We start from the raw sequence: 24,796 nt of genomic DNA on the forward strand, positions 1-24,796 counted from the left end.
ATTCCACGTTTATTACCTATTTAGTTTGTTTTTCTATTCCTATCTAGTCTTCTTCCCCAAACTTTTTAGTTTCTATCCATGTCTACTCCAGTTCTAGGTCTTTCTGATTGATCTTTCCTGGCTGGCACTGCTTTGGTTTTTTTCAGCTGTTTTGGCTTGATTTGTTTCTTTTGTTCTGGATTGATTTTATTAACCTACCTTTTAGTGGCTCATATGGTATATTTCTTTTGACTTTTTCATTTCTCACCATATTCCACTTTGTCTGTCCAGTACATGCTGTGGGTTGCTTCACTGTTTTCACAACTTCTTTCCATTGGCTCCATTTCCCACGGTTTCCTTCCCTTACTCTGTTTCTTTGTCTGTGATTTTTTCCCTTCCTCCCTTACCCATTGGGTTTGGAGTGTGATTTGATTGGCCTTTTATTCCTTGTCTCCTTCTTCCCATCATCACTTCCTGGTGTCTACACTGAAGTCATGTACCTTCCTTTTTTTCTCTGCATATCTACCCTGTTGTCCATTGGAGGAACTTCATCTGTTCATATTTTCATCTCCCATTCTCTGCTTTGGGTACCTGTTTCTTCCTTGTTGGGGAACTGTCATCCACCTGTTGCCATCCTTCACTCTTTTGTGAGACTGTGACTGGGTAAGTTGCCTTTTAGTATATATATATTTTTTTTTTCAGGGGCATGTCCCTTTTTTTGTTTCTGGATTCTGCTCTATGGTGTGTGGCACCTGTCCAGGTATACTTAAACTAGTTAAATCCACACTCTAAGATCATGTCGACGTGCATATTATGATTTCATTGGCCCAAACAATTCACACTGCTGAGATGGAGTGTTCCACAAGATCGCTTGTAGGTTTATCCTCACAATATGTTTGCTTCATTAGTTTCCCCATCTCGGACCATACTCACTCATGGATTTCATGGGTAAAGCAGAAGGTGATAGCTTCCCATCTCTGCCATGCCTTGTATTGAATAAATCGGTATGGTCTGCTTTTCAAACTTTGGTTTCTTGGGCACCCATTGCACTGTCTCAGGTGTTGTTGTTCCTCCAGACTCTCCACCTCACTTTTGGGTTTTGGATTTAGAGCTGAAACAATCAACATACATGTATTATAGATTTTTCTATTCCTTCACTCATTTATACTTTTTTCTCCATCTGTGTTGTGGGTCATGATGGAGGTACTTGCAGATTACTACGATTCTTCCCCTTCCACTATCTCTCAATGTTCTTATTCCAAGGATGTTACTGTGCTTGGGGCAGTTCCTGTCATTTTAAATTTGAGTAAGATGGTTTACATTACACAGACATATTTTCGATACCGGATGTCAGGTTCCCAGATCAATCAATCAGTTTCTCACATTGTTATCACGTGCTACGTTCATTGGTCAGGGGGGTAGGAGATTCCCTCCAGTCTCATGAACTTGAGGTGAAGATGGTATGATACTCTTTCCTACCCCCACCAGATGGCTGGGTTATGGATTGTAGTTGAATTGCCACTAGTATGATCCCCTTTCCTACCCCACACACAAATGTTGGTTCCCAGTGGCCTTGGTTTTGGATTGTAGTTGACTTGCCAATGGTATGATCTTTTTTCCTACTCCCACATGGATGTTGGGACCCGGTGGCCAGGTTTTGTATTGTAATTGACTTACCGATGGTATGATCCTCATCCTTCTCCTACATGGATATCGGTTCCCAGCAGCATGGGTTTTGGATGTAGTTGACCTGCCATGTATGGTACATTGCACCCTAGCCATTCTACACCTAGGGGCACATCCTTTTCATCTTACCAACTTCTGTATTAGTTTAATAAATATTGTATGGTTTGGATCCCTATCCTGCCATAGTTCTCTCCCACTTGGATGTGGTCCTCTGTCTTTCTGCCCAAATATGTGACCTCTTTTATGTCACTTCAACTTTTTGTGTTTGATTTCCATTGTTTCTACATGTTTGTTTTCTAAGTATTTCTGTTTTCTGAATTCTAATTTGTTCATATGAATTTGAGATTTAATATGGTGGATAATGAAATTCCCATGACAGTCGACAATGATCTTCACGAGTCCCTAGGTCTCAAGTTTGACGATATTTGCTGGGAAAGTACAGACTTTAGTTCACGGGGAGTTCGTGTCTTACATTTGGCCAATGCTTTCTTCCTTTCAAATTACAATTTTTGTGAGGAAGGATATAACTACTGAGTAGAAATTTCTTTCTACTGTACCTTCAACCTGTTACCATGCCTCCATGTAATCTCCTGGGTTAGGTGTTGTTCTTTTTCCCAGAAGATCTGTGGTAAGTTTTTCAGCAAGTATTCCTCACTTCCTGTAGGTATACCCATGTTTAGTGAGTATATATGAGCTTGTGGGAATAGATCTATTTTCCTCATGCGATAATTTAGATCTTTCATGTCTTCTCCGCTTAGTATTTGGTAAGTTACATTTTTATAATTCTTTTACCATCTAAGTTACTTTAGTTTATATTTGCATTTAAAGTTTGATTATTACTTTGTTTTTGCTAAGCTTTCAGTATTTATATAAAAGGTTTTGCACAATGGTTATTGTTTGGGTAATTGTAACTTTGGCCAATTTTGTGGGTGTGTTAATTTGTTATTTATACTTCCTTTTAGTGTTTGTTAGTTAATTTGTAAGTTCCTTTTTCTTTACTACTAGCCACATCTACTTTGGGATTAATTTTGAGTCCAATTTTGTTATTGTTAACTGGGTGCCTTTTCATTCTCATATTCTTCAATGTTGGTTTTACTTATGTGTCCTTTGTCGTATTGGTTCTTTGAGTGGACTTAGTTAGATATTTATGTCTTTTATCTTCTAAGTTCCTTTAGTGGTTTTGTACTTTAAATGTTGCTTATTGTTTTAGGTTGAATTTCATAGTTTTGCAAGTTTGTTATTTTTATTTACTTTGTACAAATTTCTAGGCTTTGTGAGTTTGTTAGTAATGAGTACTTTCTCTATGTATGTTTAGGTTATGTCTTTTTGACTACACTTCATGACAGTTTCGTGGGTTCTACGGGTTCTGTCTGAAGGTTTTTGACTTCATTTCCACTTCTCAGATCTCCTTCCCTCCTCCTTGGGATCATACCTCTTCCAGTCAGTCTGTTCATGACCTACTATACAAAGAGGCAATCAAATGGGTGGTACCCACTCAACTGGAGTTTTTACTTCTGTCTAACTGTTGTCCTTCAAAACTCAGGAAATTGGAGACCCATCATAGACCTGTCCTGGTTTAACTCCTATTTGGAGCCACCTCACTGCATGGAGTCCTGCCTCTTACTTCAAGGTTATCCTTGGGACTCTGGATGACCAAATCATCGTGATGGATGCCTATCTTCATATTCCAACTGCTCCAGTGTCAAATTGTTTTCTTCAGTTTGTCTACGAGGTTTGTGTCTTCCAGTTACAGATGCTGCCATTTGGTCCATCTTTGGTTCCGTGTGTTTTGTCGAGTGGTACGCTCTTTTGCCCATCATTTTCACTTGTTGGATCTTTGGACTCTCTTTTTTCATGGATGACTGGCTCCTGTTCACCTCTTCCTATGCCCTGTTGGTCAATCACACCTGTTTACTTCTTCAGGTTGGGTTTTCTCATCAAGTTGGAGAAGTTTCTTATTACCCCATGCAGTATCTTATTCATTTGGGGATTTTCTTCAATTCCCATCTCAGTTGGGCCCAGCCTTCTACACTTCGGCTCTGGGATATGAAGTGGGCAGTCATGAAGGCCCTACCTTCTCCTTCTCTCTCAATTCTTTCTCTTTTGGGAATATGAGTTTCCTTGGAAGCTCTCATTCCCTTGTGTTGGGCACATATCCATTCATTTAGTGGATACTTCTCAACCAGTGGAACTTCCCCCACGATCTCTTGGGCCATCCCTATGATCAGAGCTGATCTTTGCTTGGTGGCTCAAAAGGGACTTTACAACAGTGGGGTTCCAATTCCTCTGCCTTGTACCAAATCTCATCTGTCCACAGATGCTTTGTTGGTGTTTTGGGGGAAGGGGCTTTTCTTGATTCCCAAGAGATTTCTGTTTGGTGATCAGTTAATGAGGCTACTCTCTATATCAACATCCTAGAACTATTGGCAGTTTGTTGGGCTCTGTTTCATTTCCTCCCAATCCTGTGGGGGTTGGTGTTTCTGGTTCATTCCAACAATTCCACTATCATCAGCTATATCACCAAAGAAAGGGAACCAAGTCCAGATCGCTGTGTTTTCAGACTCTAGATCTCCTGTACTGGGCCAACGATCACGACTGATGGTGCTGACATATCATGATCCCAGAATTATGTATCTTGTGGCCGATTGCTTATCTTGTCCTAACCAGTTTCTACCCACGGAGTGGTCCTTTCATCCTCAGGTATTTCGGTGGATATGTTTTCAACTAGGAACACTGCATATAGATGCATTTGCCACTCACTGGAACGCCAAACATCCTTCATCTATGTGCCTACCCTATGATCAGACTCTTCTTCAGAGTCATTTCCCTTATCCATACCACTCTTTGTCGTGTTCTACTAGCTGCTCTATATTGGCCAGCTCAGACATGGTTTCCTCTGCTCTGTCCTGGTCACTCCTCTGACAACGGGGATTGGATATATTTCATCCCAATGTCAACAAACTCCATCTTCATACATGAGTTATTGCCTCAACTCAGGGAATCTTCCCTTGTGTAATGTCTTTCCTTGCCCATACCTTTCAATCTTCTCATTGTTTGTGTACCAGAGGCATTGGTCTTCTATCAGACTTTGGTCCATTCACCATCGCTTCTGCTTATCACATCATTCTGTTCCTCATCTGTCCCAATTTTTCAACCGATTGTTTAATCAGAGTTTGTCCATATCAAATGTTGCTAATTCTAGGGCTGCCCTGTCAAACACCTTTCAATTCTCCCATTTCTGGAATGTCTTCTCCTCCCCTGTTATTTTCTTCCTTTTCTGTTCCTTTCATCTGGTCCATCAACCTCATCCCTTTGTTCTGCTGGATTGGGATGTCAATGGATCCTTCATGCTCTATCTGGTTCTCCCTTTCAATCCTGTTCCTTGCACTATCTTTCCCTTAAGACCTGTTTCCTCCTCCTCCTGGCATGCAGTTGTCATTGTTTCAATATTTATGCCATTAATGTTTCCTGCATCCTTTATCATTACTTGTATGTTATCCTCTATCCAGATCTGCCTTCCTTCCCAAGAGATCAACTGCCCGGGAAGATTGACTAGCTTTTTTTCATAATTCCTTATCTTCCATTTCCCACCTGTACTTCTATTCGGGTCTGGATCAACTCCTTTGTCCAGTTTGTTCCCTCTGATGTTATGTGGCTCGTACTGCTTCCTTTCATGATTCTCATTCCCATCTATTTGTTCCATGGAATTTTTCTGTTTTCTGTGATCTATCACCAGTTATGCTTACTGGTTTGGTTTGTCAACTCATATGACTGACATATTCTGACTTGTTTATGGAAGGTCACTGTTTACATAATATTTCTTCACACCAAATTCATCATCTAACTATGTCCTTAGCTGCTCGAATCTGCCATATTTTTGAGATCATTCAGGCTGGTATGTGGACAACTCCCAATACATTTGTCACATGTTATCTGCATGACCTATCATCTGAGGGGTATCGTCTTCCTCCTGTGGTGATTCTAAATGTCTCTTCGCCTTTGGCTGGAGTAAGTCAACATTTTATTATTTTCTATCACTATTGAGACGGGGTGTTTCTGTAAGACCTCCAGCTCCTTGTCCAGTAGTATGGGTATATATGTATTTTTTTATCACTGTTTCATATATATAAAGGACCATCACTCATGGAATTCTTGCGTAAAGCAGATAAGGATTTCTTCCCATCCCTACTGACCTGTGATTCCCCCATTGCACCATTTCTGATGTGTTGTTCCTTCAGACTCCCCTTGCATATTGCCCCCTCTTGCCACTTCAAGTACCCAGTTGCTGGAGTGGTGGACCAAGAAGGCTTTCTCCTAAATGGGTTTTGTAAAACAAACATAATTGGACATTATATATCATGTGTACCCACTTGGCAAAAAGAGGGCTATCGTTGTTATAGTCATTGCTGTACCAAACAATAATTATACATAATATTCATGATCCAAGGTGCATACTGCACTTGTTGATCAAAAATATCTTATGCAAGGTGCTTCCACTGGATGTTTTCTGCCCAGATGGATCGCACTTGGCATAGTCCAGTGTATCTCAAGGTGCTTTCCCTGGATGTTTTTTGCCCAGGAGGACTGCACTTGTTGATCTCAATATCTTACACAAGGGATTTCCACTGGATGTTTTACCTAGATGGACTGCACTTGACATACTCTGGTGTATCCCTAGGTACTACCCTTGGCATGTACTTATACAGGCCCATTGTCAGTTCCACACTAGACTTTCCATGTTTGTCAATGCCATGCTGTTTCAATTCATGATTATACAGCACGTTTCCACTGATTCAGTGCTGTACATCTATTTCCTGTATGCATTGGTGCCTGTCAATTCAGTTTTGCCCTCTTTTTGTTCTTGTGTTAATTACTGTGTGAAGTGCATAGCTGTTCCAGAAGTAGTGTTATACCCTACAGCTGTGCTTTCATTTCATATTTTTTTTCGCACCTATTCTTTCAGTGCAGTACCTTTCCACTTGATTGGATATTGATGCATTGGATGAGTGAAATAAAAACTTCTTTGTATCAAAGGATAGGAAATTGTACTTCTGTTTTTTTCCTTAACATAATAAACATTAAAAAATGCAAAGAAATAAATAAAGGTACCAATAATGAAAAGAAAGACATACTGATTTCAAGAATTATATCAATATGAAATTAGAGGGGGGGGGACTACCACCACCCCCTCCTGGCCTTTCTCTTGCCATCCTGTATCACTGTGTCAAGTTATGCTGATTTGGTAATTTTTTTTTAAATGAGATGGGGGGGGGGTCTAACCCCCAACCCTTTCGTTACCTTCCTCATGTCATCCTGTATTACAGTGCCAAGTTTGGTGCTGATTGATAAAGATATGTGGAAACGTTTAAAGAACAGATACTCACACACACAGATTGATGCTTATTTATATAGAAGATGATCTTCCTCATGTCATCCTATATCACCTTGCTTTATATAGTAGATTAAATTAATTACAGCTAAAAACCAGATAAAGCTAATATCAAAAACCAAATTATTTGATTGGATGTATTTGAAATTTGAATATACTTATACCTTACATGTTGTACCTTAAATGGTGTTAAGAGATGAATTGTTATACAGAAATAAATCTATTATCCCCTTATTGTGTTCACTTGAGGCATCTCTTCCCATAAAATGGCCTCAACACCAACTCAAAAATAAATTATAAAGGCAACATTTCCTGAAAATACAAAGTCTGTAGACCTCTATTTTTGGTTATGAGTTCATGAATTGATGGAATCTTCTAATTAAAACTATCAACATGTGAAATGTGCAGCACAACAATAACATTCTTGACAAAATAACTTAAATAGCATATTTGAGTTTATAAATTCATCAGAACTACCTTTTTAGGTATTAACATGTGAATTGTTGAGGAAAATAATAGCTGTATTATGATATAACCATTCATTACATTTTTGATGAAATTGTTAAAGCTCATAATATGATTTCTTGTATTGATTTATTATGGTTTTACAGTCTATTTGTGCTATAACTGATGTAAAACTTGTTCCAATGTTGTTTATTTTGCAGGTCAGTTGCTTGAAGTTAAACTGGATTCTCGAGAGTATCATAATGAAATAGGCCCTGTTATTAACAGAAGCTTCTTCCTTAAAAACAGCTGTCACATCTACAAACCATATCAGGCATTTCTGCTTGTAAACAAGCATTTGGAACAAGAGGTACAAGAGGGTTTACAATTTATTCTTTTTTTTAAAATTGGGTATTTTAGTGCACTGTTTTAAACATTGGTATAACATTGTAAAAAATAGTGTTTGATATATATCTAGAGAAAACCTTTAATCAGAAATTCTATTCATCTCTCTGCACCACAAAAAGCTATTACCTCACACCCATTTCCTATGCATGCCATAATCCTTGAACAATGTTCCAATGTGTATTACTCGAGCCTAAGATGTAATGTTAATGATGTTAAGATGTTAATGGCCAAATATCCGTCTTTGATCTTTCCTTGGTTCCCAATTTGTAGTTTTCTCAATCACTGATGGATACTCTTCCTGGTGGTGGATGACCTGATTCAGGGTCTTACACTCTTTCTCCATATTCCGACTTGTTTGCCCATCTTTTGCTTCCCTTCATTTGTTCACTGCAATGACCAAACATTTGGTTCTCATTCCTTTTCTTTGAATTTGCTATGGCTAATCTTTTTTATAGGGTATGATGACTTCTATTTTTCTGACTACAGACTTTTTCTTTTGGGCCCATGACCACCACATTCAGTTAATAATCTCTCATAGATCAACTGTCTCACCTAATCTTGAACTCTTCCCACTGAGTGTTTTCTCCATCTTCTGGTTTTTCAGTGCATCTGCTCCCATTATGGGGGTTCTATCATCACTGCCTGTACAGCTTTCTTCCACACATTTGGTGTTCAGAATCTAGAATTATGTGCCTGGTGTGGTTCAACTTCCTTTTGTATGCTTCAGATATATTTCTCACCATTACTTGTACAACATGGTGGTTTCACCAATTCAGGCTTTTTTCTCTTTCCAGATATCTTTCTCCATTCTTCACTGTGGCTTAGATGGTGACTTATGTTTCTCCTTTCTTTTTCAGGTCTCATAACTGCTGTTTTCTAACTACACATATATATCTATATTATGGAATTGATGTAACCTAATGAGCTGCTACTGTTACCTCATGGGGAATACTTACCCAAAATCTGCATCAACCATGGGATTGGAGAAAGTGTTAAGCCCATCCTCCACTGCTGGGCACGGCATGGCCAGGTGGTTAGGGTGCTCAGCTCGCAATCTGCAGGTCATGGGTTCGAATCCCCGTCCCACCAAACATGCTCGCCCTTTCAGCCGTGGGGGTGTTATAATGTGATGGTAAGTCCCACTATTCGTTGGTAAAAGAGTAGCCCAAGAGTTGGCAGTGGGTGGTGATGATTAGCTACCTTCCCTCTAGTCTTACACTGCTAAATTAGGGACGGCTATTGCAGATAACCCTCGTGTAGCCTTGCACGAAATTCAGTACAAACAGTCCTCTACTGCTCAGTGCCCACAATTGAGATAGGGTTCTCCACAAGACTGCTACAGCAGTGTCTATGTGTACTTTCCAGGCCATTCTGTGCTTGTAAAAAAAAAGACAGCACCAAGTGTATACCTGCTCTCACACCTGGTTTGCATCTGCTGTTTTTAGTTGCCATAACACATTGCATTCTCTTTCAGTGTGGGACATTATCCCAGATAATTGTGCCTCGTAGGAATGATCCATGTGAATCCTCCCCCCCCCCTTCTTCTTGTGGAATACAGGAGAATCTGTATTTTTTCAATCCCAAACTGCTGCAGAAGTTGGTACGTAGAATTCCTCATTGGGCAGTGCAATCCCACTGATATGAGACTGAGTGGAAGCACCTGTCATTTTGTAAAGCAGGGCTTGGATGTTACCTGGTTTTGTAGTACAGGACACCCCACTATGTTATGAACCAAGCAATTCCTGATGATTAGGTTCAGCCAGATGGGACTTGGGTTTGCCTCATTCCACAGGTCTGGGATGCTATTACATTTGATTTTTGAGGTAAGTATCTCATGTAAATATTTTTCTAATATGGAACAGCTTGACTTGTGGCTTTAGCCACACTACACACTCATGCTCAACTGTTTGCTTGTGAGATAATAGGCAGTTGATGAATCTGCCATTCTGTCTACCTTAGCGACATATTAACACTAATATATTTTGCTATATCACCTCTATTGGGTGATAACTATTCCCTATTGAGGATGGATGTGGTGTCCCACTAGGTTACCCCCTGCCTTCTTGGGCTTTCTTTTTTTGACATTGCTTTCAGGAAGGAACTAATCTTTGATCTTTTTTGCACTGGTCCCTTTACCATCTTTAGTGTGGTATTCCAGGTCTTTGGGTTGCAGGGTGGTGAGTTGCATTTCTTAAGTTAATATTTTACTTACTTGGAAATGTATTTTAGATTAATACCTTTCTGCATCAGCTCCCATTCTTCCTCTCCACTTCTGGTGCATTTAGTTTACATCATCAAGAAAGTATCTGTGTTTTCTTGTTAGTCTTATGAATGCTTGGAGGTCGTGTCACTTATTTTTTTGATGGAGGCTTGTAGTCTAATGTTCATTAAATCATAACTTGGTCCAATACATATTGACATGTGTAAGAATGAGAGATTTACTCAAAGCTTGTAGGAAATTATGCAGCAGTGCACACAAGGTAATTGCTTTTTTTGGTGCAAAATGTTTTTTTTTTTCTGAAATATATTTTTTAGGTAAGGATAATGGTAACCTCCAAAAGGAATACTCAACTCTGCATACAGATTAGCTTTCTTCTTCTTCATGGATTCTGCCAAAGAGATTTGCAAGCTACCAGCATTATGAAAACTCCCACCTAATTTCACATGATTCCACTTAAATTTGTGCCACTGCATAATATCATCATGCAGCAGAACCCTCCACAAATAGGAGTGAGACACCCCTATATATGCAATAACTCCCCATACACTTCACACTTGTGAATCCTCATTCATTACCTCATCACTCCCAAGTTAACAAAAGGGTGACATAGCCCTCAGAACACACACACACACCCTCTTTATTTCAAGAAAAGACCACTGTTGATATCTATAATGTTTCATGTTACTGTGATCTTTTCTAATGGGGAACACTATGATGTGAATAACTGTAATTACCTAAAGTTAGAGAAGCTTAATGGTTCTCTCCTAACCATTTTTCAAATCTGAAACCAACACAAAATACTCAGAAAATTTGAAAAAATTGTCTATTAACTGAGGGGGCAGAAAACATATATTAGCTTAGCTTACCACACGTCAGTTAATTGGTCTTAGCATATGATGTTGAACTCAAGTAATTAATTTTCAACATTAAATTGTGATACCTTTAGCATTTTCTACAGCATTTGAATCTGAGAGATGAAAGCATCTTTTCTTTTTTTAAGCTGCACATAAGTAAAATTTCTATAGTCTAGAACACTTTTTATTTTCATGCTTGGAAAAGACAATAAATATCACTGATTAATAGATTTATAAGAATTAGACTTCTGTATAAATGTAGGCAATTGCCATATATAATGAGAAATGCAAAACATTAATGAACAAGATTCGTGTTTACACTGAATGTTTAGTTACTGAAGTAAAAGGCATACAATAGAGCAAGTAGTATTTTTAATACATTTTTTTATTCATTTTTAATTACAATACAGATTTCTTTCAAAATATGTTTAGAAAGTTTTCTTTTACGTGTTTTGAAAAAATTTATCAAAATATCCACTTAGTTAAAATGCTATTTTATAAGAAACACTCTGCATTTTCATCTGGTATTGTGTTTATGTATCTTTCTCAATTCTTCTTATATTGAAATGTTTAGTGGAAAATATAGTTTATAGCAAAATTAAGGGAAACAGAAGCTTGTTAAGCTGTAACATCAGATTAGCTAAAATCATATTTTTAAAATTATAATTTAAAGACTGGGAAGTATTAACCATGAAATTCAGAAATGTTAAAGTGCTGTTTGGTTGTCAAAAGTGTGTTTTGCTAACTTTTTATTTTGATAAAAGAACTTGTAAGAAAGATTCTTCATTTATACTGGATGAATGTTTATTATGAATTACTAAGTTTAACTTTAAGTGAAAGAACCTGTGAATCTCCCAGTTTCTTATCTAAATTTTTCCCATGTTACTGGTCTGCTCAATATTAAAACTCTAGAATAAGTAACCTTTAACCTAACCTAACTCTTTACTAATCTAAGGTAGTCATTTTGTCAGAGAGTATTGTTTGCAATAAAACTTTAAAAGAAAATCAACAAGTAAGAAATTTCTAATCTCTGCCTTTTTTCTATACTTTTACCATTTACAGTATTTCAGAAGAAAGCACGAACTTAAATGTATGGGAAGATCTGAAAAAGATTTATCAGATCAGCATGCCTTTCTTCAAGTCAACTCAGTTCAAGAGGCAAGTTGCAATTAGCTACATTTGATACCCTGTATCAGTTTCGCCTGTGATCTGAAAGTCGGATTTCAAATTAGACAGACTTACCTGTGAAATACTGAAAGCCTGTAAAGTTTGAATTCAATGCTGTCAACAGAATATGACTTAAAATTCCCGATTATCCTTTACACATTGTGTTACTTACCCATAATTCTCTTCTTCCACATGACTTATTGTGCAAGCATCAAGCAGTCTTACTTAAGCTTTGCTTCCCCTCCAGTTGACAGTTGTGCTGTTCATATTGTGCAATGCAGTCTTTTTGCCATGATAAATTCTGAAGTTCACGGTACTTCTGAAGCTAATATTCCTGTTCCTGCTTTTCTTATATCTTCTACTACTTCTGTTCATGGTTGTAATCTTTCTGCTTCTGTTGAAACCTTATTTCAACAGTCTTTCCCTGGTGTGCAGATGATTCCTGTCATTATAGTATCAACATTCATTGATTAACATACTTTCATCATTCATGCCAAGTTCCTGGTGAGTATAAGGATTTCTCGGATTACAAAAGAATGGATCATTATCGTCTTTCTTCTTTTATTCATGAAGAAGCTGTTTATTTTGCTCAGGCTTTTTCACCTTTGTCTGAGGAATATTTTCATTTTGACAGTTTTTTACTTTTTGAATTTAAGAATTTAATTTATAATTTCATTCATCAAGTTTGTAATATAGCACTTAGTATGTTGCTAATAGTCATACATCGAGGATGAAGTTGAATAAAGTTTTTTCCTATTTGTTCTTTCATGATTCCAAAATTGCTCATAGAAAATGCATGTATATCAATAACACCAAGATTTTCCATTCTAGGCACACACATTGTTTCTCATAACCATGAATAGATTATTTGAAGACAAGAAAAGCTTCACTCAGCTTCAACACTGCTAATGGGAAGTACAGCTAACATAAGAAGAAGCTCCCATGCATTAGGGAAAATGCGAGCATCTGCAATTGAGTGCAAAACAGAAGTTATATTTCCTGAGGTCTCGTTGCTATTTTCACAATTGTATTTCCATCTGTCTAATTCACTGTGAAGTGATTCTGGGTTTGGCAATACATGCTGCCATTTATCAAATAGGATAATGTGAATAGCTTCAACATCCATGTTGTTAGCTAACTCAAGTATAAGGCTACACAACTCAAAATGAGCTTATTTGTTCTCTCCAAATATACTTTCTAATTGAGAAATGATATGATCCTAGAAGGGAATTGCAATGGACTTTTTTCCAATATTCTTTTATGGATTCAGCTGGTATCTTGTCTCTGTGCTGCTGTTACCCACATCACCTTGGTACACTTTCTACAATATCATTCTCCACTACAAAATCTGAAAGTCTTTTGTATAGTCTGTCGAAGAGGTTATCAGTATCAGATCTCATGTTCTTGTAATAATCAATTACAAAATTGACTTTCTTAAATGCTAAGTACACCTCCATGTGCTCACCTTGCAAGGCTGTTGCAAGTGGAGAAAGAGGCTCCAAAAACTCCTTAGCCAAGAAAAATGCAGAGAGATGCTCAGAACTTATGAAAATATGCTGAAGTCTATTTGGTTTTACTTTCATGTCATTATCTAAGTTCCAGTTTGCGACATCAGAATCAAAGGGTCCATCAGATGGTCGACAGATTTCTTCTAGTGCTTGTATTATGTATGGGTAGAGAACAAAAAAGAGTATCATATATTGTGTGCCTCTTAGCTCATCTTGTTTTACGTAAACTTTGAAGTAAAAAAACTTTAGCTTTAGGATATTGGTCTTTTATTATTGCTTCTAGGAAAGTGTGTCTTTCAGGAGAATTGTCAAAAAATAGATAACTTCTTGGCATGTTTAGATCATGTTGCAAATTGAAGGCAGTGCACAAGTATGACAGATCACCAGATTTAGGAAATGTAGAATGCAACCTTGATAGTCAGCATCTGGGGCAAGCTTTTTATATGTCCTTGAACTCCATTTATGGTACTTATTGATGCTGTTGTATCATAAGCCTGCCCCTTGCAATCACCAATATTAATGGAATGCTTTATTAATGTTTCCTTTATTTTCTTCAACTCAAGAAAGCATAAACAGACTTCAAAAATTTCATTCTTATGAGAGGTAATTTCATCTGCCATTATGGAAAATGTGTGCATTTCTTTAAATTGTCAAAAATAAATTTTCTTATCGAGTCACTTGCAATATTTCATTCTGGATATCAGTGTATTTATATATTTTGCATTCTTTGGGCATGAAGTAAGATATTTTTTTTTGAAGAATAATCTTTTTTAGCCAATAATCATAAAACAGCTATAAAAATTCCCTCATTATTTATTTCATCCATATTCACATCAATTCTCATTGAAGGATTTTCAAACCATTTTTGGAAGTCTAAAGACCTTCGAACAACATCCTGATGACAAAGTTTTGTTTCATGTTTGAGTAGGAGCTCGCCAGACTTATTGTAGTTCAAAAATGGAGCAGTAATAAGAAAAGATGCACGTTTTTGTCCTTAGTTGAGAAAAGTATGCATGGTACACACCATCCTCCTGGAAGAATTTCACTGTAGACCAGCCATTTGAATTCTAGGAGCCAAGAATGTTGAAATGAGTTTTAGTTTTCTCCAACCTTTTCCCAGCTACTTTAAAAGTTCTGCTATATAGCTTATATTCTTCCTTTGGCTTCCAGGTTCAGTTAGGTCACTGTTTACTGCATGTGCAATGTCTAATGAATTGTGGGATGCAGGTGATGATTCTGACACAGCTTCATCTTCAATTATCACTGTTTCATTCTCAATGGAAATTTCTATCACATTTTCTGAATCACCTTTAGCAACAGAAGAAATCTGATTGCCTGATGTTGAAGTAGGTTCAAAGGGCAATAAAACAATAAAATTTAATTATAAATAGATGTATACTGTTTTGAGGTTAAAGCTACTTAGGATAAACGAATGTAGTTTCATATTACAATTGGAAGTCATTCTAGAAGGAAAAAAGAGAAACAATGATATAATTATGCAATGTATGCATTTTGAGAGAAATGAAAATTATTTTCATGTAATTAAGGATTAATTCAAAGATATTTTGAGCATGTTATGTTATATTTTTATGGAGTACACATTTATTATCAAATTCATAATTATTGTAGTAATGAAATATAAAATAAATATGATATATGGATTGCATAGTTTCCCCTAGTGTGAGAAATGTGACATTTTTTCTCTAGGCATTCCCTCTTCTCTAATTTATTCACCACCCCTCCAAGAAGTATGAAATTTAACTATCAAATCACCATTGCTCAGACAAACCATAATTTTTATAGCCTTCAATCTTGTTTGGTTACAGAGCCATCTAATAGAAAATCAGACTCCTCTTGCCACACCCACCTGTCACATACTCACTTTCAGGATTTGTTAATAGTTCTCTCTTACATTTAATACTATATTATTTATAACTAATAGAAAGCCAAGATTTTCATGTATCAAATGATGTATTATATTAAGTTGTTACTGAACAGAGAATTTTCAATTTCTCTTTTAGTACACAGGAAACACATCAAATAGCTTGGATGAATTTGTAACAGCTCTTGTTACATAGTTAGAAAGTCAGAAAAATTGTTATATTTATGGAACATTGTATGCTCTTTGCACGTTATTATTCTATATTCTTTGATGCATTCTTTAATTAAATAATTATTTAGTGCACTGGTACCATTAGAATATAAAGAGTAGGGTTAAGTGTCATTAACTGTCGAAAGCAAAACAAAAGGTCCAAGTAAGTACTTTATTTGTTGTTTTTCATGTGTATTCTTTATTCATTATTATAAAAGTAACTAAAATGTAAAAACAGGAATCTCTTTAGGTTAATTAAATTTAGATTAGGTCAAATAACGATAAATAATAATATAATAAAAATGTTTCATGAGGCATGCATGCGAGCAGCTCAGAGTATCTCGTGGGTAATGTAATTCGATAGCGTAATGTGAGCTCCACATTCCCCAAGCGATTTAAAACTTATAATGGTGCCAATAGTAGTTAGACATGGTTCAAAGGCCAATAAAATAATAAAATTTAATTATAAATAGTTGTATACTGTTATGAGTTGAAAGCTACTTAGGATAAATGAATGTTGTTTCATGTTACAATTTGAAGTCATTCCAGAAAGGAAAAAATGGTAATTTAGATGTATTTCTTTTTTTTTTCGGTGGTTATGAGGTCAGTCAATTTGACCAACTTTGTATAAAGTTAGGGTAGAGAAAATAACAGATATAATATAAAGTTTTACGGAAAACAAATGTATTTAGGAGGTTTTAGAGATTACACAAATGATAGTTGAGATTTTTGAGATAAAGAAAATAATTTTTAATCATAACATGAAAATCACTTTGCACTTGGACAAGTAATGAAACAGACTCGATATATTCACAAACAAATCCTTTGTAAAAATACTTCATTAAAAAATTTGATCTTTTGTGTACAAAAGATTTGTAATGTTTCCCAAAAGTCTACAAAATTATGTCTGTCTTTTCCCTTGGGTGTTAGCTAAGATCATTGTGTCCCATTATCAAGTTCTTGTTGTTACCCCATACTGACCTGATCAACCATGATTTCCACTACTCTGTCAATCATCTTAGAAGATCTTCTTCCTTTATCACATTGGAAATGTCTTCTCAGCCAGCCATAAAGTTCCATGTTCTACAGTAATGTTCATCATCTACAACTTCATGGTTGGCTTTTATGTTAGAGATGCTGTCATATTCTTGCTGACGCTTCTCACTAGCACTTTACTAATCTCATTGCTCTTTCTTTTATGGTTAGTACCTGCAAAATTGGATTTCATGTCTTTTGCCAACTCCATAACAACTTGCCTCCTTTTCCATATATTAATTTTATGATCAAGGCTTGTTTGTCTGCTACAGAGCTGCTCTCTTGCCACTTTCTGTACCCACAGAAATCATATGCCTCTCTTGTTCTCACTTTTTTCAGGACCCTTTTCAAGCTTTCCATGTACATCACCCACTAGTGCCTAAATGCTGCCCTCAGTGGGATTTAAAGCTAGTCTTAGGTTATCTAACATCTTATTCTTTTTAACCCTTAACAACATGTTCACTATACCATCTTTCTCTGAAAACATATTTTCTTTTCTTACTCAATTCAGAGTCAAATATTTTAACCACTGATGCTTTTTGTACTCTTTTTATTTCTCCAAGGGCTCTGTGCTTATATTCTGATAGGGCCTTCCTACCTAAGAGGGTCATAGCTGTTTTTATCCTATTGTGTAACCTACACTGCCTGACCCAAATTCTCATTTCAAGGAATGTTTTCTATATCCTGTTAGAGCTGTTCTTTACTATCTTGCATGAACAAGACCTTTTCCAGAATTTTGACATTATTTATATATACTTCATGATGAATCTTACTCCATATGCAGCTGATCTGTTCTCTCTATTTTAATGTTCCCAAACACATTTGGCATGAATTTCTGGTTACATCTAATCAAGTTTGCCATTTGGCTATGTCATTAGCTTCCCAGTATCGGTGCTGTTTAGAGGGCATCTTGTAGGCTGGTATGAGGATGAATCCAGATACCTTGAGATTCTGTTTGTTTCCTGTGGTTATTTTTCAGGCTTTATGAAATCGATAACAGATTAGTTTTGTTTTTTTATCTTTTCTGTCCAACACCTATTATGCACTATTTTTAGGGTGTATGGGTTTGTACATGATTTCATTTCATGCACACAAATATATAAAAAAAAATTCAATGCAGTCTCTCCTTCTGTAGGGAGATGTAGATAAGAGTGCCATCTGGTAGCTGATGATGCTTAGCAGATACCTCTCCAACCTCTATTTGCATGTCCTTGTGTGGCATTGGATATATCACTAGTTGTCTCATCTCCAATCAGGATAGGGATCATCCAAGTTCTTATTCTTATATATTTATTTCTGTTTTGATGTTCCCATTGCACTGTCCTCATGTTGTTGAACCTATCCTGGGGACTGCTTGAGTCTTTCTTTGGATTTCCCTGAGCAATCATTAATTAGGCTGGCCCTCAGACTCCATGGTCATTTTCAATATGGATGAAGAGGGGCTACTGCCTTTGGAGTATGTCCTTTCGTAATATGTGTCAGGGTTGCTTCACTGAGAACATTCTGCTCTAGGAGCTAGACATAGTATTCCTCCTACCTGTTTATGTCTCTACCTGTATCCCATAGTTGGATCCACAGGTTCAATACTCCATTGATGCTCACAAAACTAACCCCTTTTCCTGTATTAAAGGGCATCATGTATGAAGAGGTACCCTGCAGAGAAGAATTCCTTCTTTCTGAGTGTCCTTTAAGTCCAGTATTCGTATAAGGCTGATCCACTTCACTCATTCTCCTTTGGATCAATTTTTGTGAATTAGGTTTTAGTTCTGCATATCTACATATTTCTTATGGCTTGAATTATTATCTTCCTGTCCTGTAGCTTGTAGTTTTATACTTTTCTGTTTATTTTCATGTTCACTCAAGTGCTACCTTCTTTACAAGGTGTGTGTTCTGGTTTTCAGTATTTCATAGGTAAGTATGCCTGATTTGAATCTTACCTTTTTAAGATTAAATGGAATTTTACACTGGTACTTACATCTAAAATACCTTCCATCCTGCCTCCCCATGACTGAATTTTCATCATGACTGCAACTTTCAATAAAATCTATATTATGGTGGGAAAGCAGAGCTTATGTAAGCTCCCCTGATACTTGAACAATAACTCATGAGTGTGAGAATGGAGAATTATGAGTAAGTAATACATGCTTTGCATTGCATGTAGATATTCAGGAATTTTGAGTCATATGTTTTGTTGACAGCATGAGTTCAAACTAAACAGCAAAAAGTTTTCAGTATTTCCAAGGTACCTGTTTGAAACTCATTTTAATTACAAAAATGTAAAAATATTTCTGAGAGGTCTGAATGCCCATTTTTACTTATCAACATCATATAAAAAAAGTTTATTGTACAACAAAAAGAGTAGGTCACTGAATATCTGTCTCTAGAGTTAAAAAGTTTGTCTGTTCATTTGAAAGAGCAGCTAGTTTTTAAGTCTAAAACCATTTTTTTGTATTTAACTTTTTGATATTTTCCTATCTTTGAGAATGTAACACATATGTTTGTTCGAATATAGCCTTTAGTGGACAGGAAAAGTTCTGATACTCAGTATAATTTTTTTTTCTTGCCATGAGTTAACTCAAAAAAATAATAAAAAGCAGATTATTAGAAGATACAATGTTTGTCACTGATGCATTAATTTAAAGTTTAAGCATGTAGAATTTTATAAGTTAGCTTTAAATGTTATATATTATAGCTAATATCCTTTTATTAACTTAACTCTAATGTTAGTTCTCTTTTTCGAGAGTTTAATGAAATTTTGATTGGTTTGTTTTAAGGCAAAGAAGCTTTTAACTGAAGGTCTGAAAATTAATAACACAAAGGAATCCTGGCTCGGCAGTGCTTCCATGGGTAAGGATGTTGAAGTTAAGAATATATTTTGCACAAGTTGGATAAGAATGTAAGCATATTGTCATGAAAAATAAAATACATAATATAAAGGGTTGCATGCATTGTATTAGAATGATTTCAATTATGCTATTCAAAAAGTTACATCACAACTGCAGCCAATATAAAGTCATGGTGGGACAGAATGTATCACAACTACATTTTGACATTGTATTAAAACATTTCATAGGTAGTTTGATGCCACCAAAAACTGATCACTTTTGGAAGGGTATGTAACAACCATTTCTGACACAAAATATTCATACATTTAGATCATAAAGATGTGTTTGGATCAGGAAGTAAGAATTTCCATCTGAGGATATTCCTTGTACGTAATTCTCATTGGAAAACAAAGGAATAAGGATCAACTTGTGAACCAGGACAATCCAGAAAGAGATCTGCAATAAATTGTACTACAGCCATGGTAAGCAAAGTGTGCCATCTTGTAGCAGGTGAAAATCCAAGAACACAAAATGCAGTAACAAAGGGTGTCTACATGCCCCAGGCAACAGTACACAACATAGTCAAGAAGGATCTCTGACAGGAAAAGTGACAGAAAACTCATATACGCAATTTGCTTCCATGGTATATTTGTTCAATCATATACTTCAAGAAACTAGAAATTGAAATGGGTATTTGTGTTCATGGTATTCTATACAAAGACAACCAATACAGTCTGGATGAAGCACCTGTGAATTTCTATGCTATTGGACTGTTGAAATGGTCACTGGGAAACAGTCACCCTCTTAAACTAGTTGACTTATGAAAAGCATGCAGGTAGGTGAGGTGTGCTTTAAACATAACAGCTTTATGATAGATCTTCTTTGCAATGGAGACTATACTGCAAAGCTATTCTCAAGATACATGGTCATTGGATGGAGCATAACTTGATGATGTTAGGTTCCTATACTATTTCAATGTAATGTACTCAACCTATGTATGTCATGTGTATTAACTCTTTGTCAACAGGGTGTGTCCATTGGGCCAACCTCATATTTGTGAAGTTGTACATAGTAATGTTTACTATAATTCTGAATTTATTATATGTATCTTCACAAAATTTGGCAAGCTTTAAACAAACATTACAATTCTGTTGTGCACAAAAAATCAGAATGTTTGATAATGTATTTGTACTAAAGATTTGTACAAATGTATCATGTTTATGATTTTTAAAGTTTTGAAGGTGAGACTTTCCTATTTAACAGTATTTTTATAGGTAATTCTAACTAAGCTATAACTTATTATTCTGTTGTGCACAAAAAATCAGAATGTTTGATAATGTATTTGTACTAAAGATTTGTTTTGTGAATTTTCAAAGTCTTTACTGAGTCAATCTGAGTACAAGGTGATTTTCATGTCAAGAATAAAAATACTTTTTTCATCTCATGATTTTTATATTTAATTTGCATTATCTCTAAAACCTCCTAAATGAATATCAAGAGTTTGTTTTTGGTAAAACTCGATACCTTCTCTACCCTAACACAAACTGTAGCAAATTCATCAATGTACAGTGAAATGAAAATTTGAAAAATACTACAAAAAGAATGAAGAATACTTTTTTTTTCTTTTTTGAATCAATCATTTTACTAGATTGTCCATCTTCTTATGTTCATAGTTTCAACTGTTAACCTTTTCATATCTCTTTTAGTTTAATTGTTTTATTGCCTGTACTTTGGACCACTGATGTCAGTCAAAATTAATAAATCACTATGCTAGGTAATTAGCCAATTGTTGTGAGCAAAGCATGTGCCATGCTCTATATATGCACTCAAAGAAGAATAAAGCTAAGCCTCCATTGTTTTCACTAAGTTATTCAAATAAAAATTCCTGTAGCTTTCATGTATGCATTTTAGAATACAAAATGTATATCAGCACTATAATAGAATGTTCCAGAGCATCTATAATTTAACTGGCTTTCTAACTAATTTATAAATAGATTATAAAAATTCTGTTAGATGCTTAGAGCTGAATAACAATGGTTATACATAAACAATCTGAAGTGAATTGTCTACATATTCCTGTCAATAACTGTAATAAGATCCTTGTAGGAGACAAAATTCTGTTTCTGTTGGTTATAAATATGCCCATTAAATAAGGCTGCTTGGTTTAGATAATTTCCTTCAAACCTCTGATAAGATGGGAGGAGATTCACTGGTGGGTTTATGAAACATATTTGTGTCTCAGCAAATCAAGAAGGTAGGAGATTCAAATTCATTCCAGCCTATCAATATCTATAGTTTGTATTTACAATTTGTTGAACACACTTAATGCCATATAAGGGATAAAATAAAATCTAAAATGGAGACTTCAGAGAGGAGGCATGTCACATGACACACAGAAGTAAAAATTGAGAATTTATTGAAATATTTCTTTTTCAAGTTAAGGAAGTAAAACCCAAATAATATAAAACCTTGAATTATATATTATGTTTTAATTCCAAATTTATAACATACATTGGTAGTAAAGTTAATTAATTAAATTTTGAATGTAACTCTGTAAAGGTTCATGACATGCACACTTTGACTAATTTGAGTGCATAGGGTGAAGAGAAAAGAAATAATTGTGTGTTTGGTATGGTTTTATTATATATATTTTGTTCTGTTACCTTATCTTCCCATTTGTAGGGGTTTCTCTTCAAAAACATGCAGATCTTACAGGACCAGAAGAACAAAAGCCACATTCAGTATTACATATTATGATTTTTAAAGTTTTGAAGGTGAGACTTTCCTATTTAACAGTATTTTTATAGGTATTTCTAACTAAGCTATAACTTATAAAAATTGTACCCTGTTCAGTGCCATTCCAGTAATCATCTGAAAACTGAATGATATTGACTTGTCCATCTCTGCTAAACAACAATATGCTCTAATGAGCTGAGATAACCAATAATACATTTAATGTTAAGAGTTTTTAAATTCCAGTTGGTTTGATTTTTTTCATATTCAAATAACTATTGTAATTGATGTGAAAATGTTAAAAAGTATCTTCTGTATAGTTAGTTAGTTACCCTAATTTTTCAGTGTGCTATTTAATGGATTCATAATTAGTTGATATTTTACACATTGGTATGCCAAAATCATTTATGTTTGCTGATAATGCTAATTTCTGGATATTTTTAAAGGAATTTTTTTATGCATTCTATAAAATTATTCATTTGTGTTTCTAAGTTTGTTACTGTAGAGTTTATTTACCTTTGCAATATTTATAAAATTGAAATTAAAATTGATACCTTCTGTGGCTATCTTGCTGGACTTTGATTCCAAAGATAAATGGTTCACATCTAATTGCTGTAAAATTTCTTTAGAGCCTTGGTCAAATCCCACCAGAGAAGCCTAAGAGTTGATGGTTGGTGCTGGTGACTAGCTATCTTTCCTGTATTAGTTCAAAATTAGAGGTGGTTAGCACAGATATCCCTCGTGTAGTTTTGTCCAATATTTGAAAACTAAACAGATACATACCTCCTCACTTTTGAAGGAGTTGTAGATGAAAATAGAGCACATCATACATCAGTTGATATCTGTTGTAAATTTGTATTGTATATTTGTGTACAACTACAAATAACATAAGGTTGGAACAAGCATGTAGCCATTCCACTTGACATTTTTCAGCAGCATGTTGATGTTAGAGATTATATATGTTTTAGAAATCAGAGAGTAAGCAAAACATAAACATTATGTTTTAACTTTAATCTTAAAATGCGAAGAAAATCAGTTAGGATATTTAGGTTAAAAGAGTTATTTTCAGTTTGTATTTGTGTAAAAATACAATTTGGAGAGAAATAATGTGCTTATGTCACATAATCATTAAAGAATGTTACATTTACACTTTCATCTATATTTTCTCAAAAAAAGAAGCAGTCTTAAAACTTGGATACTTATGAACAGTCAATTCAGATATGTGGATGTCAAAAGATGGGAATTACTGCTGTATCCAGAAATGTTTCATTCAAGTAAACTCATCCCAGTGATAGTGCTGAGAAAACTAAACATTATCATTGTTTTCGTTAAGCACTGATCACACCCAATGCTGGAATTGTAACTATTTAATAAGGGGAGCTTCATAAATATAATTCATGAGTAATTCATCAGTACAACTGTAACTATACATATTTCTCTATTTAATTCAGTCACTGAAGTCTCACTTTTCGAAACATCCCTCATGAATCTCTTAAAAAGGGAGACAAAATTGATATTTATTTTAATGGTAGAAATAGTGTTCCCTCCTAATTTTAGCACTGATTATATCCATTTTTAATGTCAAATCACCAATCCACCTGTCCTGTGATCTAATTCAATATAGAGGAGTGAGTAGCACTAGTTATACTCATATTTAATGTTCAATTACCAATCCACCAGTCTTGTGATCTAACACAATACAGAGGAGTGAGTAGCACTAGTTTTACTCATTTTTAACATCCAATTACCAATCCACCAGTCCTGTGATCTAACACAATGCAGAGGAGTGAGTAGCACTAGTTATACTCATATTTAACATCCAACTACCAATCCACCAGTCCTATGATCAAACATAATACAGATGCAAGTGGGTCATGAAGTTTCTGGGTGCATAGTATGACATCTCAAATTGTTTTCTTTAAATGTTGGCTAAATAATTCTGATAGAAGTAAAAATTAAAACTTATTATTAGTCAACAGGTAGACATAGTTTTCTGCATTTAAGTCTGAACATACTGTCTTGATTGTGGGGTTACCTCAGTTTTTCTTTTTACACAAAAGTGTTAAAGTTGTCATAGCTTTAAAAGATGTTTAAGTGTTAAACACCAACAGTTGCTTTTCTGAGAACGTGATTTGATGTTTTTCATTGCAGCTATGTAGTTGGCCTTTATCATATAAATAGCTTAAAATAAGAGATATGTAAAATGGCACTGAATGAATACTGAGAAATTGATGGTTCTATTTCAAAAATGATAAATTATGTAAAAAGTTTTAGAATTTAGTGTGTGTGAGAGTTTGGATTTATATGTTATACACACATATATAAGCAGATTTTGTTAAACAAGACCGATGTCTGTAGGTTTACTTTCTTCTTAGAATTCTTCTCAAGAAGTTGCCAAGCCGTCTTACCGTCGTAAGAACAACGGGTAAAAGTTGTAGCTCGTGATGAGTTGGCC

At 35.3% G+C, this 24,796-nt stretch overlaps 1 protein-coding gene across 4 annotated transcripts in view; it reads left to right on the forward strand.

Annotated features, from left to right (window-relative positions):
* Nucleotides 1-24,796, forward strand: part of LOC106468708 — a 111,815-nt gene that overhangs the window by 11,476 nt on the left and 75,543 nt on the right. The window contains exons 3-6 of one of the 4 annotated variants that reach the window (XM_013929150.2): nucleotides 7,720-7,868; nucleotides 12,044-12,139; nucleotides 19,558-19,630; nucleotides 22,291-22,382. In XM_013929150.2, the coding sequence (XP_013784604.1) occupies nucleotides 7,720-7,868; nucleotides 12,044-12,139; nucleotides 19,558-19,630; nucleotides 22,291-22,382 (410 nt within the window). Of the gene's footprint in view, nucleotides 1-7,719; nucleotides 7,869-12,043; nucleotides 12,140-18,733; nucleotides 18,914-19,557; nucleotides 19,631-22,290; nucleotides 22,383-24,796 lie in introns of those variants that run through there. The other 3 variants (XM_022397071.1, XM_022397072.1, XM_022397073.1) reach the window with 3 other exon arrangements.

This window comes from Limulus polyphemus, unplaced genomic scaffold, assembly GCF_000517525.1.
Source record: "Limulus polyphemus unplaced genomic scaffold, Limulus_polyphemus-2.1.2 Scaffold3125, whole genome shotgun sequence".
Taxonomy (NCBI): domain Eukaryota; kingdom Metazoa; phylum Arthropoda; class Merostomata; order Xiphosura; family Limulidae; genus Limulus; species Limulus polyphemus.